This window comes from Zootermopsis nevadensis, unplaced genomic scaffold (assembly GCF_977971745.1).
Source record: "Zootermopsis nevadensis isolate Lab colony 2312 unplaced genomic scaffold, Znev_1.0 Znev_ptg000016l, whole genome shotgun sequence".
NCBI lineage: Eukaryota > Metazoa > Arthropoda > Insecta > Blattodea > Termopsidae > Zootermopsis > Zootermopsis nevadensis.
The window spans coordinates 81,012-98,285 of record NW_028259148.1 but is presented as its reverse complement, the minus strand read 5'-3'; the positions used below and the strand labels follow the sequence as shown (position 1 = coordinate 98,285).

General features: G+C 48.8%; 3 protein-coding genes across 4 annotated transcripts in view; 1 reads left to right on the top strand and 2 right to left on the bottom strand.

Annotated features, from left to right (window-relative positions):
* Alg7 (Alg7 dolichyl-phosphate N-acetylglucosaminephosphotransferase) overlaps positions 1-17,274 on the top strand; it is a 110,342-nt gene that overhangs the window by 70,350 nt on the left and 22,718 nt on the right. The window lies entirely within an intron of this gene.
* Positions 5,077-9,051, bottom strand: Amnionless (amnion associated transmembrane protein). Its single transcript, XM_022061893.2, has 8 exons — positions 8,918-9,051; positions 8,391-8,654; positions 7,627-7,832; positions 7,240-7,519; positions 6,622-6,858; positions 6,133-6,295; positions 5,686-5,848; positions 5,077-5,383 (listed from the first exon to the last, which is right to left on the bottom strand). The coding sequence occupies exons 1-8, from the start codon at positions 8,958-8,960 to the stop codon at positions 5,249-5,251; spliced, it is 1,491 nt and encodes a 496-aa protein (XP_021917585.2). The 5' UTR covers positions 8,961-9,051; the 3' UTR covers positions 5,077-5,248.
* On the bottom strand, positions 9,476-17,204 carry LOC110828333 (acetylcholine receptor subunit alpha-type acr-16). Its single transcript, XM_022060954.2, has 9 exons — positions 17,014-17,204; positions 13,753-13,922; positions 13,180-13,224; positions 12,985-13,094; positions 12,401-12,617; positions 12,095-12,263; positions 11,421-11,573; positions 10,716-10,885; positions 9,476-10,104 (listed from the first exon to the last, which is right to left on the bottom strand). The coding sequence occupies exons 1-9, from the start codon at positions 17,117-17,119 to the stop codon at positions 9,859-9,861; spliced, it is 1,386 nt and encodes a 461-aa protein (XP_021916646.2). The 5' UTR covers positions 17,120-17,204; the 3' UTR covers positions 9,476-9,858.

Below are 17,274 nucleotides of genomic sequence, written 5' to 3'. Positions count from 1 at the left end.
TACTAACTATACTATATTGTTATACATTATGTTGTAATGAAGCTAAAAATCTGCAGATCTCTGTACATCTTGCCTCTGATAACGTTACGCCGTATTTTATGTTATGATTGTTTATTGACGAGCCGATGTGTGTGTAGTCAGGTTTTATGTTGAGTCGCTACCTCAGAACAAATAATACTGACAGGACGGACTTTTTCGTCACACGAAGAGCGCGCAGATGTCCTCCTGCTTATTCGAAATGTGAGACCTCGGTCGTCGCTGGGCTCTGAAGAGCCTCGGAGTGGCCTCGGCTTCAGCAGGTCGCCAAGCAGTCTCGGTCTGTGCTCTTTGTAGTCCGCTCGGCTCTTCAAGGTAAAGTCAAGAAGCAACTTCCTCGGGGGTTTCGTTCTTATGCACCTCCTTTCCTGTACTCGACTTCATCTTCAGTCACTGAAGAGCCAGGGAAATCTCCATGACAATGGCGTAGTAGGTCCCGTCTGTTGCAGTAAAGTTAACGAAACAACAAACAGCGGAAGTTTTGTAATAAGCGATGACGCGCGTCGAAGTCACTGTAATTCCCCTGCATCTAACTTGAAGTGCTCAGAGGCACGACGCCGAAAAATGCGTCGTACGAACTTCGTGCCACGCCGTGATCTACCTCAAATGACGTGGCCCCTGGGAAAGAGAGCGGCAGATGGCCGGGAGTGGAGTGTCAGCTCGTACACGAGGAAGTTATTTGCTGGCTGGGAGCGCAATTTTCGTTACCTCTCAAGTACAGCAACAAGATAAACATTGTTTTAATGTGTGTGTCAACAAGCCAGAGGCCGAAGGATTCGATCGCTTGTTTTCCTCCGACAATCTCTCTCTCTCTCCTTGTCTGCATGCGCGTGTTAGCCTCTTCACTCCCCGCAAGTCATCTTGCGAAGGAATGCGGACAAGAAGATGAACTTTCAGACACATAAACCACACTCTCTTCGTGTAGAACGAAAGCCAAAGCTTTGGAATCTCGAAGACGACGCTGCACAGTTCTAAGGTCCTATCACGCCAGAACTGGTTAATCCTGGAGCAGTTAAAAGTAATTCGGTTCAGCGGTCTGAGTTGTTTCGGCGGTGAACTAACTTGTCGCTGGCCGAAATTGCAGATTGCGCGTTTTGTTTCTTCGACTTTCACGAAACAGCCCTTCTTCACGGTCTTGAAGAATCTGTTGGTTTCCATTCTCGCCGCGGCTCGTGGAGGCGATGACTTGACTGCAGGAAACATTGACGTAGCAGCGCAGGTCATTTCGTGTACACGTGTAAAATGAATTTTAAGATATTCAGCCATTTAATAAGAATGACAAGAGCGGATAGTTATGTAGCATGAAAAGTACAAAACTGTTCGAAAACTCGTTTTGCGACTAAAATTTTGTATTTTGTTTCTCTAAATCGGTGAATTCAAAGTACGTTTTCCTAAGAACGCACATACGAGGATTCCTTTGCCGATAGTTTAAGAAAGGAAGTGCCGTTTTGTTAGGGATTAAGATCGTGGGCGAGAAAGCGGGTTTTTGACCTTTAGAGCACGTCAGGAATTGTATATTTTGTGTACTAAATTTTACGGCAGACATAACTTGAAGTTGCCAATTAAAAAAGGAAAAATCTGACTTGCTACGAACGTGGAAGACCTTTCTCGTATTCTTTTTAGAGTGACTGTGTCTTATGTATGCAGAACCACGCACAAACTTGGACTCGTGGATATTCAAATCCAAGGACTTTATAATATTTATAGTTTAATTCTCAGAACCTTTACTTTATTAACCTGTTCATCTGCAATTTTCCTTGGCTTGACTGCATTTTTGTGTTTCCTTTCTTCTTATTTGATTCAGGGCGGGTCCGTAATGTATTACGAGATTCCTCCTTCATTCCGCTGACGGCACGGCCTTGCCACTTTGAGGGCGGGGCGGGGGGGGGGGGGGGGTCGCTATTCTACCGTATCACGATTATTAATCACCTGGACCTGGTAGGCCTTTCAAATCTTCTATCTCAGGGCGCCCTCTTCGGGTCTTTCGGCATCGTTTCGACGAGAAGACAAGCTAATTCTGGTCGTCGACCGACGTTGTGGAATAGTTTCATCAGTGAGATCCCGCGTAACGCGGTCGTGGCAAACGGAATGTTAATGAACGTTCTTGTGGCAAGAGACCAATCGGAGGATAGTGACGTAGACGGGGGAACATCGCCGAAGTCTGCCTAGAGAAGTAGGTTGCACAGAATGTTCTGACTCGAGTTAATGGCGGTGGATCGAAGTGAGGTTATGTCGGCCACATACGAGTTACACGTCGTTCAGTTGTCAGCCTGTCTGCCTTCAATTGCTCAAGACTGAACGGCATTGAGCTTGCAACTCCCTGGGCGTCTGGAGACCATTCAGTTTTGGAAAGAAGCTTCACGCTCCTCCCTTCTTTCAAACAAAGTACGGGATTTTAAACTGTAATTCTACTTGTTTTATGCCAGAAATTCGAAATAGTGTTCAGATTTTAAGGAAATTGAACACTTCGGCCTTCTTCATGGCGTCATCCGTCACTGCGCACCCCAGAAGCCGACAATCAGCGCTGAGCACAGACCGCGCCAAATGCGGCACCGCGTACCATTCCAGTGTGGGTGACGAGGGAGGACGGAGAGATGACAAGATGGCTGCGTCGCGTCTCTTCCTTTTGTCTTGTGCTTCTCCGCGAGTTGTCTTTTTCTTCCTCTCGATCGCCGATGAGACGGGGCTGACCGAACCCTGGGAAACATCGGACGCTGTCAGAATTTTTAATTTTCCAACGAATCGTTCGTTTCCAGGTGCACACCTGTTGCTGCTTTGCCTTCGGCGCGCTTGTACAGCCGAAGCAGAAAACATTGGTCTCACACGAAATACACGTGACACTTGAAACTCTGCCCCGGTCTGGACACTTCCGCGCACGTGTTCTTTTGTGTTCGAGGGAGCGGATCGAACTTCGACGCGTTTTCGTTTGCGCTGCAAAAAAACTGTACATTTTCACATGTTATGATAATTACCGTCAGGGCCTGTTAATCCGACGTGGGGGGGGGGGGCAGTGGTTAAATCGTAATGCAGAAATTCAAACCATTCGGACGAAAATCACGTGACAGTGTTGCCAACTTGACGAGACAGAATTTGGTACTCGCAGTGTAAGAAGTTCTTGACAAGTGAAGGAGGTGTGTTCAACTGTAAGCGTGTGTACAGAATGATTTTAAATTGGCCTGTGTGATGTATAATATTAAAAAAAATAGACACAATGTCAAAGGCGATTGTCCGAAGCGCTGATCGATTCAGAGTGCAATTCACTTCTTATTCGTTTTGTGAAGTAAAGAAAAGTGACTTTGGTCGGACGCGTAGCTCACGTGATGGGCGCAGATCGAGTGATTTTCCTCATCCGCATGGAGCGTCGTCTTCCTTCAGTGGTTTCGGAGATGCGAATCGACTGCGTGGGGTCGGGTTAGGTTAGGCGTTTCCGTTTACCCCTTAAAGCAGTCGATTTGTTGAGACGAGTTGAGTGGCTTTCATGCTCTCGATTAAGGATACTTACCACGGACTTAATCGTGTCATCTGAACTGTACGCGGAAGAAGAAAAATATAAATTCGTGCGGCGAGTGACATAAAACAGTTGAACAGCAGCGGCGTGATTGGCATTCAGGTCACGCGGTTCGATGTCAGGCTCAGGCAAGACCCGCGAGTCCGATGATGACACGCGGTTGTCAGGGGCCGGAGTGATTTATTTGTCAAATGACGACATGGGTGTATACACGCGCACGTCGTAAATTGTCCTCCTTCCGTCAGTCAGAGGTGACGACCGACTTCAAGAAAACGCGGGCTTCCTTCCCGACACTCGACCGTGAAAGAGAGGCTTTCGGCTGATGACATTAATCGATTTAAAACTGTAGATGCGGTGTTAATTCAGTATTATTCGGCGCTAGCAAACCTCTGCGACTAATGGACGCTCCTCAGAATAACCTCGTTTTATGCAAAGCGCTTATGGGAAATGAGTGGTGCTGAGAAGCAATTGCACATGTGGAAGGAGACAAATGAAGGGGATAACAGCAGAAAGACTGAGACGAAACAAGTGGAATTCAGGATCTATTTAGACGCGGATTTAAAAGTTCAGTCTTCCAGCGACTGCCACGTCATAAAATAAAATGTGTCTAGGTCAGCGGTAAAAGCGAAATCCTTTTTGTCAGAAGCTTCTTGTACGCCCTGCGTAGGCCCAACAATTTTCAAAATTGTTTCCCGGGATGGAATTCGATCAACTTTTCTTACGCAGTGAGTCGGTAAGGCAGAAGACGACGATGTTGGTGGATGATCAGTGGGTCGATCCCTCCCCATGGACAGAGTTACTTCTGACCGCAATCTGCGGAAAACGGAGTCTAAAACGGATGAACCTGGAACGCCATTTTGTTAAGGTCGTGAAAAATGTCGTCTCGGAGTACGTGAGTACTTTCCGTGGCGCTTGTCCGTTCGTTTTGAACACGCGTCCTCACAGCAGGCACGAAGCAGTTGACGCAGAATAACTCTGAGCTTGGTCTGCGTCACGGTAAGACGGGGTAGAAAGAAGACAGCGTGTCTGAGCATGCGCACTGCACCTGAAAACGTGTTTCCCCTTTTGAATTTCGACACGGTCGGCGGAGTTCTCTTTCGTGACGTCTACACCAGGTTGTATTTCGTGAACCAAAGGAACTTTTAAAGGCCGGACGTCGTAATTTCACATCCGATAGTGTACAAGACGAAGGACTGCGTTGTCTCTCCGTTTGCCCTGTCGACTCGCGGTCTTCCCCGCCCTTGGACTCCCGTATTTGTAACGGTCAACGAAGCTCAGGGTTATTTCGCGCCCGCTGTATGAGTGTGTGAAATATCACGTGGGTTTCCGGTGCCTGTAGAGAAGTCGGAGCAACGTTTGCACATCGCCCACATGCAAATATCGATTTATGGCCGCTGTCACACAATTCCTCCGTCTTGCGTCATGTGCAGAAAAGTCGTCGTCAAATACGTTTTCCGTCTAAAGGAGCCGAGGATTCCGCGGAGCTCATTCATTGACAGACGCCAGGAGGCAAAAGGAGTTGAGAACAGTTGATCCAGCACATTTTTTTTTAAAATTTTAATCTAACTTCTGGGGGTCTTAGATTTAAAGGCGAATTAAGCAAAATGATTGAAAAGCCTCTCCAAAACACTGTTCGGAGTTACCAGAGTGTCCAAGTACGTCCTAATAAATTGTGCAGAAGCTGTGCCAGGCGTAAGTCGCCGTCTATGTGACCTGCACATCTGATGCGCCTTCCTGGGGCTCGTCCTTCAGCAGCAACTCGCTGTACACCGGGTTGTCGTGTGCCTCTTGCTTGCCAGGTTCCCCACGAGGAGGAACAGCTTTTTCTCCCTCTTCCGCCTGCAACATTCAATTCGATTTGCAAGTCGTCTCTGTTTGTTAGATTCTTCGCCATCCCGAACTCGGAGTTGGCGTGGAAGTAGCAGATTCAGTTTTTCGAATGTGTGCCTGCAGTCCACGTCTAAGTAAGGCGCCCGCCCGCCCGCCCGAAAACCCTACATGACTGGTTTTGCTTTAGGAAGAGCAGAATGTGGTTTGTATTTCGTTTCAATTTCGACCTTGATGTAGTGCGAAGTGCTGCTGAACCCAGGCGACTGTTCAAGGGGCTGCCCTCTTGCGGATAGACCAAGGGGCGTCCTCACCTTTGTTTTTCCATACATGGGGTTGTCGAAGGCGGCCGACGCCTGGTGACCGGTGCTGCGCTCTGCCGGCATCATCTCCACTCGACTCTCCACCGCCTCCTCGCTCTCGCTGAGCGCGTTCTCGAATCGAGCGAAGAGGATGGGGTGAGCTTGTAGCACCCACCTGTAGTATCGTCGTGAAACAGCAGGATTAGTTTTTGGTATTAACCGCACTGAGCCACTTCCTTCCTGCTACTTAACTATCTTCTTAAGACGTAAAGGCTAGAGTTAGGTTGGCAATACTGCACGGGCCTGTAGTGAAAAACACGTGAGGGATGGAGTGGATTGAGCTGGCTCATGGTAGACATTATTGATGGGGTTTTGTGAACACTGAGAATTTCTTGACGTGGCCTGTGTTCTATCGGACCAGTTCATTTCAGTCAGTGTGTTACAAACTAAATGCCTCACCCATTTGGGCGGTAATTGGTAAAGACGAAGAAGATCAGTCCCAGGACGATGAGCGCAGCGGCCAGTGTCCCTAGCAGCGTGCCGAATACGCTGGCCCACGTGGACGCACGCAGAGGCTCTCCGGACGCATAGACGGTGACGCCAGACACCCCGAAGTGGTCATCTGTAAGGATTAATTGAAGGGGTCCTATCGATTCTGCAGCGAAGCAAAAACTTACGTCTCTTTGTTTTTGGCTCCTCCCCTGGTGTCAGGGTTTGCCATTCTACAAGCTCCAAGTGTCAAGTTACAATAATTTGCTTTTTACGTTCATCACAACAAAGTATTTCGTTCTTCAGCCCCGTTATTGTCAAATTTAGCAAGTCCCCAGGAGTCACCACGCAGAGCATCCGGTACGTAGCTGTGGGTCTGTCCTCAGCGTCGTTGCAGGCCGGCACTTCCCAAAAGACAGAAGCAGAAAGAAGGTGCCTCGATGGCATTTTTCAACTTACTGTTTCTCAGTTCTGCGGCCAAGGTGTCTGCCAGGTCGCCACAGTCGCCCCGGTAGACTCCCGCGTCGGCCAGAACGATCTGCAGCCGATTTCGAGGAGCGTCTTCCACCATGGCGGGCTTGCCGACGTGAGCCGCGATGCTGGAGTACCTGTCCTGCCTGAGATAGGACTCGAGCAGGGAATGCAAGCGCCCCAGTTCCACCTTTGAGGCGGAGTACTCCAGCAGCAAGTAGGCCCCTGCAACATTCATTTCTCAGGCCGCGGCAAAAGCTCGTAAGCGTTTAACGACATCGTTTGCACGATTTTGATAAAAATCTGCGCGGTTTTTGTTTCTTGGCGATGATGCTGTGTGCATGTAGGCTGTATTGTTTTGATGTTTCGGGGGTACTTCTGTCTCCGTCTTCAGAGTGAAGTGCGTCTGCCGACATATATTGTACTACACTGATTGGCTCTGACGGGGCCGATAGTCGGTCACTTTGACCTGAGCCTGCAGACGACATCGCCCAGAAACACGATTCACACTAGCAGTGAACCTTCCGCGCAAGCCTCACTGGTAACTTTACCAATTCCGTTCGTTTCCGGTCTTTTACCGCTGCGCGATTTGATCGTCATACTAACCGCAGAAGGCGCAGCAGTGTCCAAGAGGCTGGACTGGGGCGACGCACGTCGTCTTCCTGCTGGAGTCGTAGCAGTCGCCATTGTTGTTCCTGGTGTATCTGCACACGGCGGCCCGCAGCTCGGAATGGCCTTCGCAGGAGCACCCCGTTTTGTCGGAACACCGCTCCTGACCCGTAATCACGACAGAACTTGTCCGCGTGAAGTCGCCTTCCCCAGTCACGAACTGGCGTTCACCGGGCTCCGTCAACAGGGCGTCCTCCCACTCGTTCGGAGCCATGTCCTGCAACAGCAGTGCATTGCCGATGAGTCCATAGGCGTTTGAAGTCGTCAGCTCTCCCGGGATCTCCATGCGACAATTACACACGGGTATTAGGCGGGTGGCAGCACCTGTCCGAGCAGGGAGATTTTTCCGACGATGACCGTCACCTCCGGCAGACGCACCCGGAAACTACTGCCCTCCGGGAAGACGATGCGATCATGGGCGCAAGGGATGCGTTCCAGATGGGGCACGGGCTGGGTGGCGGACTGCCCCTCTGTCTTCCAGTTGTCGGGGTCCAGCCACGCCGCAGACCAGCTTCGAGTGAACACAATGTCTGCGAACACCAGCACACATCGAAACCTCGATGGTCAGAAAGGCACTTTGCAACACCCAAAGATCTGTTACGACAAGCGCGCTCTGCTTCATCGGGCCAGTTCCATATGACGTGTAACTACGTAACCGTACGCCCGCTCGGGGCACTAAGAGGCTGGCCTAGAGGGAGACTGCGCTCAACAGAACTCAGAGCTTGCAGCAAAATATATCCGGATAGAATCTAGGAAATTCCCACGCATTTCGTCTTGTGTACACACACAATGATCCTGACTTCCCAGTCCCTTTGACGGCGGTTCCTACAGCTCTGAAAATATGCACGATAGAAGAACGGCCTCTGGGTCGAATATGCGTTTATCCGACGAGTAATTGGTATAGCTCAGCGTGATAATACTTAATCCCGTGTCGGGAAGTCGCCTCTGAAACGTTACAGGATTTTACCAGACTGCACGGCGTTAGAACCCAGAAATCTTCTCAGTTGAGAACCTCGTATCCTGGAAGGAAGTCAATTGGCCTCGATCTCGCAAACACGTGTTTCGTTTCTACAAATTATGAATTTTACCTTCTCCACGACATTCCTGCTCGGGACGAGAGTCCCCATTGATGGTGACAGAACCTGTGAGTGGTAGCATGATCTCGCCGTTGGTGGGCAGCACCAATTCCCTCAGTGTAGTGCTGCCATCTCTGAACTGTACTGCAGACTCAAGCTGACTGGGAAAAATGACTCGGTCGGTCGAACAGGGTAACCGTGCGAGATCCCAGTTGTTTGCATTGTCGTAGTTCGTGTTAGGAGTCCAGGTCTTGGTCACAGCAACAATGCAGTGAACTACGTAAACAGAAACAAGAAGCGAACACGTGCTCTTGGTGACATGTGAAAACTTATTGACACAAACGCATAAAAAGGTACTTCAGTCAAAAATTGAATCTGTGGCTGACCATTTGAGAGTACGGACACTTCGGTCTTGAAACAAGACTTAACCTCTGAGACAGACGAGGACTTCACGATGGCCGGTGCTACCGACGAACATTATTTTTGGACGTCCAATATTATCGAGTATTTTATGATGATTAAATGAAGGAGGCACTTACCGCAAATGGCGCAGAAGACCACAGAGCTCTTCAGCGCGTTCATCTCGCGTCGCGACTGTCGACAGCTGAATGTCGAGCCTTTAAGGAAACCGAATATGATCGGGGGGTGGAACTGCCTGATAATTCTGCCAGTAAAGTGAGATGGTGCGACGCCAGAAAGGGTTCTGTGAGGCTACCTTAGAAGTGCTTGCAAAGCCTACCTAATGGTAGCAGCACTTGCAAAGTAGAACGTCATGTTTCGTCGTGGTTATGCCGTGTACCAGACAAACCCAGTCCACATTCTCATATCCGGAATTCATTGAAATTGACTTTAATGTCGCCGCCATCTTGAAGTGTGGTCACTGCAGGACGACTTTTATTCTGTGGAAGTTGGAGCTTTAATCTCTTTTGGAAGAAGCTTCTTTTCACTACCATAACATTAGAAAATAAATCAATTTGTTTACGTAGTAGTTGTAGATGAAGACGTGCCGTGTGTTGTGAGACTCTTGGAGTGCACATGATTAACTAATACAGGACAAAACACATGGAAATTGTTGCAGTGTTAGGAGAGAAAATTCATTTGCAGAAAACATCTGTTTTTATTCACATAATACAACGATTAACATGTCTATAAAAGCTGAGACGGCCCTCGTGGCGAAAATATTCTTCACATGTGGCCTATTTTAATTTAAGTGCGTAACGTTCTGTAAAGCTGAGGTCAGGGTTCGTGGAGTACGTGGAGTGGCTCTGGTTGTCGCCATGACTACGACTGAGATTGTTATTCATACGCCGAATTTTATTGGAATAGTAAGCTGGGTTAACATGCAGAACATGGACGTGCCATGTATGAAGAACGAAGGCAATAATTTGACCCCAAGGGATGAAATGGCTTTCTGAAGACTGTAACTGAGTAAGAAGGTAAATATACGGTGGCGCTGTGATGTCAACAAAACAGCAGATGGTTAGACGGCGTACACGATGGCGAGGATGGTGAAGAGCAGACAGTAGACGAGGAAGGCGATCCTGTCTATGGCGGCTGCCAGCACCACCCAGTCATGTTGCGACGAAACGCGAGCCCGCTGAGGTGTGATCATCTGCCGATCGTCGCTGCTGTTAACCATGTGATCGTGGTCGTCGAATGCGACGGCCTGCTGGTCTCTCAGCTCCTCGGCGTTTGCAGACGACATGTTGTGACGCATGGACGACGCCTGCAACGACAGGTTTGTGGGTACAGGGCAAAGAGAAACGATCCTGCCCTAACCGGGAATAGAACGCCGGTCGTCAACTTGGTATCTCGCGGTCTGGAGGGCCCGGCTGCGTGATTTGAGGCACGTCAGACACCCGGATGTGTGCAGACGACACGAAACTCCTATAAATGCGCCCAAGTTCTCTCAGCTTCGGTCCCGAAGCGCGCAAGAAAAAGTGCTGAAGTTAATTGAATTTATTGAAGGCAATGCTATTTGCCACCTGCTACGACATTTTCCTTCGTGAACTCTAAAACAGGAGCCATCCGACTCTGTCCTGGCCCATATTAATCCAATCTACAACGAGATTTTTTTTAATATTATCACAAATAACGGAATATTTAAAACGGCTAGAGATCCTGCTTCCGACGTCGTCAGGCGAGGCAAATTACAACGAGCGCTGCGTGGTCCATGAACACAAAACGCATCTAAAGATTCCGTGTTATCGAAGAGTGCAAGGACAACAGGAAGTAAGTCAGCGTCGCTATCGCCCGCTTCCTGACAGATAGGCAGGCAGCAGGCAGCAGGCAGCAGGCTAGCGCAGCGAGAGCAGTGGCCATCGCGTCTCACTGTACCTGGTCGACGAGGTACCCCAGGCACAGCACCTGACCCATCCAGCCGGTCAGCAGGTTCTTGATCAGCCAGGGCAGCGGGGTGGCGTGGTGGTTGCAAGCCAGGTTCACCACTACCACGGACAGAATGGTGGCGACGCAGACCATGTAGAGACTGCTGCTGTAGAAGAGCACTGCAAGCGACGCAGAACGAAAAGATCTCGTATTTCCTTATGAAACGTCTATCCCCCCCCCCCCCCAACATGGTCTAAAACACGTTAGGACTTTAATTGACAAATTAATATTCACACAAACTCAGTGCTGTTTGAATGTTTGCGATCTATGGCAAGGCCAAATTCTTCCTCAGTTCTGGGCGCGTTCAAATACAAATTTTGAAAAGCAAGTGTTAATTTTGTCATTTGTTTGTTTTATACACACACACCACAGTTTAAGGGTCGAATCCACTTCATCGAACTGGATGAAATTCGGTGCGATTCTCCTGTGAAGATTTTGTCCATATAAATCGGATTCAGTCGAAATTATTTAATTTTAATTAAGAGTTGATGAAGGCCCCAAATTAACTTTTCCTTGCATCTTTCGATCCCTTACGTTTCGTTTCGAAATCGACACAGTGGACCAAGACACACTTCGTCCGCTCTTTGTGTTTAAATATTTTTGCGTGGTTTAGTGGCTCAGTGAGCTATTGCAGTAGCCCATGTCCGTACGTACCTACAAGAGGCGTGTGTCCAGCCATGGCGGGAAGTTTCTGAGAGAAGTACATGAGGAATATGCAGATGATGATGGCCGTGCAGCCGTTCAGGATGATTTTCTCCCCCGCTGTCGGCGGCAGCCAGAAACTAGCCAAGGTCAGCAAGACGATTACTGTCGGACAAAGCAACGAAAATCGGCAGTCAGTGGTCGGTCGCCTTTGTGCTCCGAGGAAGGTTCTTCCGGGGTAGCCAGCGGCGCCAACAACGAGGGAACCCGTCGAACTGGCGGCCCCAGACCGCGAATGACATTGCCATTAATTACCAGCACTAAACAGAAGCAGGCGTGACTCGAATTTTGTTGGCACGCAAGAACACGCATTCCAGTGCATGAATACATTTTCTGCGAATCTGAGAGAATGCTCGGCAAATGCAAACTCTCGCTGAGCAAACGCGTGTGTTTAGGATCGAAAATATAACACGTCACAGAAGGCTGCAGTTGTACCTTGGATAATGCATCTGCTGCTGTTACGTCTTCAGTGGGTGGATTTCGGGAAGAGAATTTTCGAACCGCCTGACTTTCCTCGCACGGAGTTTCAGACTGTGCCGTCAGTTCGCTGCGTCCCATCTCGTAAATCGGCTACGTTATGCCCAGAGAAAGAAGAAAGTCTCGCGATTTCTGTCAACTTGACATACCCGTGGCAGGGGTGATGACGATCGCGCTGTACGTGGGGGAACGTCTTCTCAGAGTCAGGTTGTACGTGATGTCGATGTATGGCTCGACGCAGCACGCGTACATCCTGACGTTGCGCGTCTCCTCCACTCCCACGAGCTCCCATTCCGAGTTGGTCTCCAGTTCCTCGACCTGAACAAGCAATGAGACAGCTCAAGAGCTGATGGTGAGACCAGTGGGCGGGGTATGCAGATGAGAAACGCATACAACACGAAGGATTGAGAACATTTGGGAGGAGTCGCTGATAGGCAGCGGACATGTCCACTTACATCCGATCCCTGCTTATCGAGGTGAATGTCGACGTGGTCCCCGTCGTACGTCCAGGAACCCAGGGTCAGGTGGCAGGACTGCACGTCGAAAGGCCACGTGCGCAGGTCGAGGTCGCAGAACACGTGGAACTGCGACGGAGGCACCCACACCACCTCCCCATTGGGGTACGCGACGCAGTACGTGTTTCCGTAGTGGTCCACCACGTTGCCAGTCGCGCTACAAATTGATACACAAATGACACAGGACTGATATTAGAACGGGTAGCCAAGAAATAGGGTTTGGCATCAGCGCAGTCAATGTTTGCGGTCGCTCGGACAACAAACGTTCGGAATTTACCTTCATGAATGAGATCGAGAGACTGTCGTGGGTTGAACGGCCCCCATGAGGCCGACAGCTCTTTCGAACACAGCAACGAACCCGACGCCGCGCGAACGGGGAAACAAGAAATACAAGACGATGCTCCTTGCCTGCATGCGGGGATAATATTACAACTGTGTTGTAGTGTCCTTCATTACGAAGGCTGTGAAACAAGGAGCTGGGCTGTGATACTCCTCTTACCAAAGCGCGTGGCCGGCCGGCCTACCTGTTGTACAGCACGATGTCCGGCTGCCAGACCTCGTGGTCTGCCACGTGAAGCACGCTCAGACCCCCGTAGTCGCTCTCATTCCACTTCAGTTTCTCGTCCGTCCAGGTCTGCCAACATTGAAATTCGACTTTGTTAGGTTAGCCGCGTCTTGGCTCGCGTAGGGAATTACAACGCATCACAGTTGGTACGTACCATTCTTACCCAGCCCTGCACCGTCAGAATGGACTTCTCTTCATCCTGCAATTGTAAGACACAAAATGAGGCGTCACATTAGATTGAAATCAGACGAGCACAAAGGCTTCGTCTTCTTTCGGAACCACTTAAATTTTAGGCGTGTGAAGCCTCACCCACGCGTTGGTCTTTGAGTTTCGTTTCCCCATACTCTGGTAATTTGCCTTTACTTGAGTAACGCCGAAGTGCATAATTGATTGAATAGATTGAAGTGAATTCACTCGGCATGTGTTTGAGTGAGATATTTCATGAAATAATTACCAACGCGTTGTTTATAACTGGGATGGGAGTTTCTTACGTCCACAGGTGCCCGTCTATGTATTTATATATATACTTATTTATTTATCAGTGTTCTTGAACTCATTACTGTTCACTTCTGCATATGCCAGAAGCAACGTGTACGCCACACTCAATTTAAAAGCTACCTCAGCGGTGGCTTTTAAATGAATGCAGCGATATGTTTATCTGTTTTAATAATACATTGGTATTCGTCAGTGCTGCACTGACGAATAGGAGTGAAGTCAGGAGACCGACCAGGTCGATGTGTCTGAAGGTCACGTGCAGGCTGACGACCGTTGTGTTGGTGTGCTGTGCCGGCCTCGCGTACTTGTCGTAGCTGAAGAGCAGGTCCTTCTTTAGACGGTCCGTCCACGTGGCGTTCCACGCGCTCGGCGTCCGAAGGGGCAGAGTCCCAGTTGCCGTGTCTGCAACATTGCGGGCCCCCCAAGAGGCAGGTGGTGACTGAATCGTGACGGTGTATTTTCGAAGAATTTTAATGTGTTTTATGCAATAGAAATGGTACACGGCATGGTGTACTAAAAGTGGCCTGAGGATGGCATGTCGAAACATGTTGCCTTGTAGTAAATTTGTGTGAATGGAAATGATAATGAATTGAGTAGTACCGTATACATAACGACCGGAATGCTTCAGTGTGAGACAGAAGAATGAGATTGTCGGGACATATAGAAAAGAGAAATGCGTACAGAATTTTAGTTGGAAAACCTGAAAACACAGCTTGGGGCATATGAGCATGGAACGGAGGATAATGAAAAAGGCATGTTGAGCAAACAGGACATGAGGGTCTAGCTGTAGGACTGAATCCACCGATTATGGCCGCTGACAGTGTAGGGAGTGCCCAGTAAGCGGACCACTCAATGGAGGAAGGAGTTTCCGTCTGTCAGTACAGTCTGTGTGCCACCTGTTCGTTGCAATCTCCTTTCTAGACATTGATAACGCCTCGTATCGCAACACTCAGACAGACAAACCACCGACGTCTTAATCAGAGAAGGGCGAAATACATTGGTGATATTTTATTTGGAGTGCCTGCTGCCGTCCCTTCCAGCAAACGTCTGGAAAGTGACTCGCTCCGAGGTTCGAATTCATAAAGTTCAGCGGCCAAAATCGCTGGAACGCAGTATAGCAAGAAGGCGGGAAGACGAGCGACTGTCAGACCAGTCGATTGATGGTTTCAGTGCCTCCTTGTGCGCTCCGGTGAGGGTCCACGTTTTTGAAACGTATGTTAAAACGAAAATAACACGAGTGGGGGGGAAGCCTCTGCATGGTCGTCGCAGTCTGTCACGCGTTCAATTTCCTCATTTATAATATCGCCAGTGGCTTAAAGCGACGTGACGCCATGGTTTATGGTACCCAGCCTAGGCACTCTCCCAGAGAGACCGAGGAAAACCACGACGGTTTTAGAATAGTCGTTCTTTGGTCAGCGATTTGTGCCCGCGTCCCTCCGATTTCGAAGCAGGAGTGCCAACCACTCGGTCGGTACATTTCGGTCCGACTCGCTGGTCCGTTGGTGCATTGAAACTGCTGTTGCTCCGTACGCATGCGCCGTCGGCTGTTCTCAATGGTGGCCACTCATCATACAATAAACAGTAATCGAGCTACCAAGTGAAATCAATAGCTGCACGGTGACGGGGCGACAGGGCGTGCCAAAATGAAGTTATCGGACCAAACTGTGTCCCAAGACGCACTTAGTCGCTCATGCAATTTTGTGGAAGAACAAGTTTCATTGCATTGCTTAAATGACTGCGTCGTAACTCCGCGTGGATGTGCTCCGTCTTCAAAGCTGAAGATGGAGACGTTGCGTTACCTACAACTCCACACGACGTCACAACCTCATATTCCTTACTGGGTTGTACGTAGGATCTCGAACGCGTTTTACAACGCCGCGGTTATTGTTAGGTCAGGGGTCGGCAACCTTTTCATTGCCGCGTGTCGCAGGGGAAAAGAAAACGTGTATTCTCGTGGACAGTAAGCGAATGTTCAGTTCGAAACAGTAGCTTCGTGTCTTCACTTTGTCTGTCAGCTTTCAGTCAATTGTTTACTTTAGGAAACTCAGTTATTTGTGTCACAGCAATTTGCGTAATCATCACACGATCTTAAGGTTTGTGTTCAAGCATTAAAATCCCTTCTCAAGGCGGCAAATCTGTTCTTGTCCCCAGGGAAGAAGAAGTTGGACCACCCTGTGCAGGATAATGCAATTGAATCCAATTATCGTTTCATGTTTGTGTTCGCTGGCCAAGTCAAGCGAACGTGTGATCAGTATCACCGCAATGCCCTATTCCACTTTCTTAGGGGTCATCGCGCGATCATTACCAATTCTCAGTTGGACAGGAGAGCTGTTTCCACAACCAAAACGCAGCGAGCAAAGTGAACGGAGGCAAGGCGTAGGCGTAGGGGTGACGTATCTTTCGACTCCAATTGTTACGAAACTCAGTCCGCACTTTCGTTATCTCTGACCTCAGCATTCGTCCACGAATTTAATAAGAAGTAAACAAACGAGGCCAAAAGGGGTCAAACTACCGAGACAGGCATTTTTTATTGCCACAGAGGGTGAAAGGGGCGAGGGAAGATAAACATTTGACCCCAGAGAACGATTACAAAGCGGACGAAAGGACCAGGCGATGTCAGCGATTTTATAGTTCATAATGAGGAAAAACAGTTTTCTTGATTGCTGCTTCAAACTTAGGCGGTCAAGACCTTTCGCGATTTTTGTGAAACCTGAAAATTTATTGCCAAGTTCGCAAGAGTCAATGTCAGTTTTTTAACCACAGGTCACTTAAGTTTCTTATGACGGTGTCTCAAACGCAGAGCTCGCCTCGTTTCGGATGAGATGAAAATTTTAAGGATTTGAAGAGAATATGAGAGGAGACAAGGTGCAGTGCCCACATTCACTGGGAAGCACTGAGGAAAACCTTAAGAAACCTGTCAGGAAAACTGGAGATACTTGAGTTTCAAAATAAAGCTGTAGTTCAAATTACAGTTTGTTAATTTCGAAAGAAACGCTTAATGCTGCCCCAAAATGGTAAGACACTGGGCCCACAGCCAGAATGACATAAAGTGTGAAAAAAGCGGTTTCGCCATTTTCAGGGTCAAAGCGAGTAAGAGGAAGCTTTGTTTGATTCGTAGGATGGAGGCAGTAGGTTCCTCCAAAGTGTTGGCAACCACATACAAGACAAGAGTGTGAAATGCCAACACCACGATCTCCTCTGAACGACAAAGAGCGAAATGATGAGGTGGCGTGGGAGGAAGTGGCTGTGGCGTATTTTACGATAATGTCCAAGCGTTAATCTATGGCTCGTCAGGAAGCACTTGAGTACTTTCATTATTCTGTATAGGAATTTAACAACAAATGTGTGGGTAAACTTTTTATGGTACATTATTTATCTTTAAATGATGTTTGAAGAACATTAGGATTTATGGTCTCTGCCATGTTTAAATGTCTCATCCTATATACTACATAAACACAGACAACTGAGAATAAATTCCCCACTCGTCACGTACCTCTAACAGCAGCTAAAGTCCCAGTGTGTGTCTGAGTAAGAACCAGGAAGAGGAGTACTGCGAGCTCCTGTCCCACACACCTCAGGGCAGTACTGGCTTCTGGCATGATTGAACTGACACTAAATCAGCATGAAAAAGCTGTGTTGTAACAGTGCACCCACAAACATCCCACTGAGACAGCAGCGACGAGTGTGAGGGAGATAGGACCGGGGGGGGGGGGGAAGGGGGAGGGGGGCACTCAAGGGCTCAATTGAATAATGC

What these genes read in the sequence shown, in the direction of transcription:
- Amnionless (XM_022061893.2), bottom strand. Translation starts at nt 8,960, where the DNA reads ATGAACGCGCTGAAGAGCTCTGTGGTCTTCTGCGCCATTTGCG. An exon ending in GGTCTTCTGCGCCATTTGCG is followed by an intron (nt 8,655 to 8,917) that starts GTAAGTGCCTCC and finishes CTGTTTACGTAG; the next exon opens with TTCACTGCATTGTTGCTGTG. An exon ending in GGCCGCAGAACTGAGAAACA is followed by an intron (nt 6,296 to 6,621) that starts GTAAGTTGAAAA and finishes TAATCCTTACAG; the next exon opens with ATGACCACTTCGGGGTGTCT.
- LOC110828333 (XM_022060954.2), bottom strand. Translation starts at nt 17,119, where the DNA reads ATGCCAGAAGCCAGTACTGCCCTGAGGTGTGTGGGACAGGAGCTCGCA. An exon ending in GACATCGTGCTGTACAACAG is followed by an intron (nt 12,618 to 12,984) that starts GTAGGCCGGCCG and finishes ATCAATTTGTAG; the next exon opens with CGCGACTGGCAACGTGGTGG. An exon ending in CGTCATCACCCCTGCCACGG is followed by an intron (nt 11,574 to 12,094) that starts GTATGTCAAGTT and finishes TTTGTCCGACAG; the next exon opens with TAATCGTCTTGCTGACCTTG.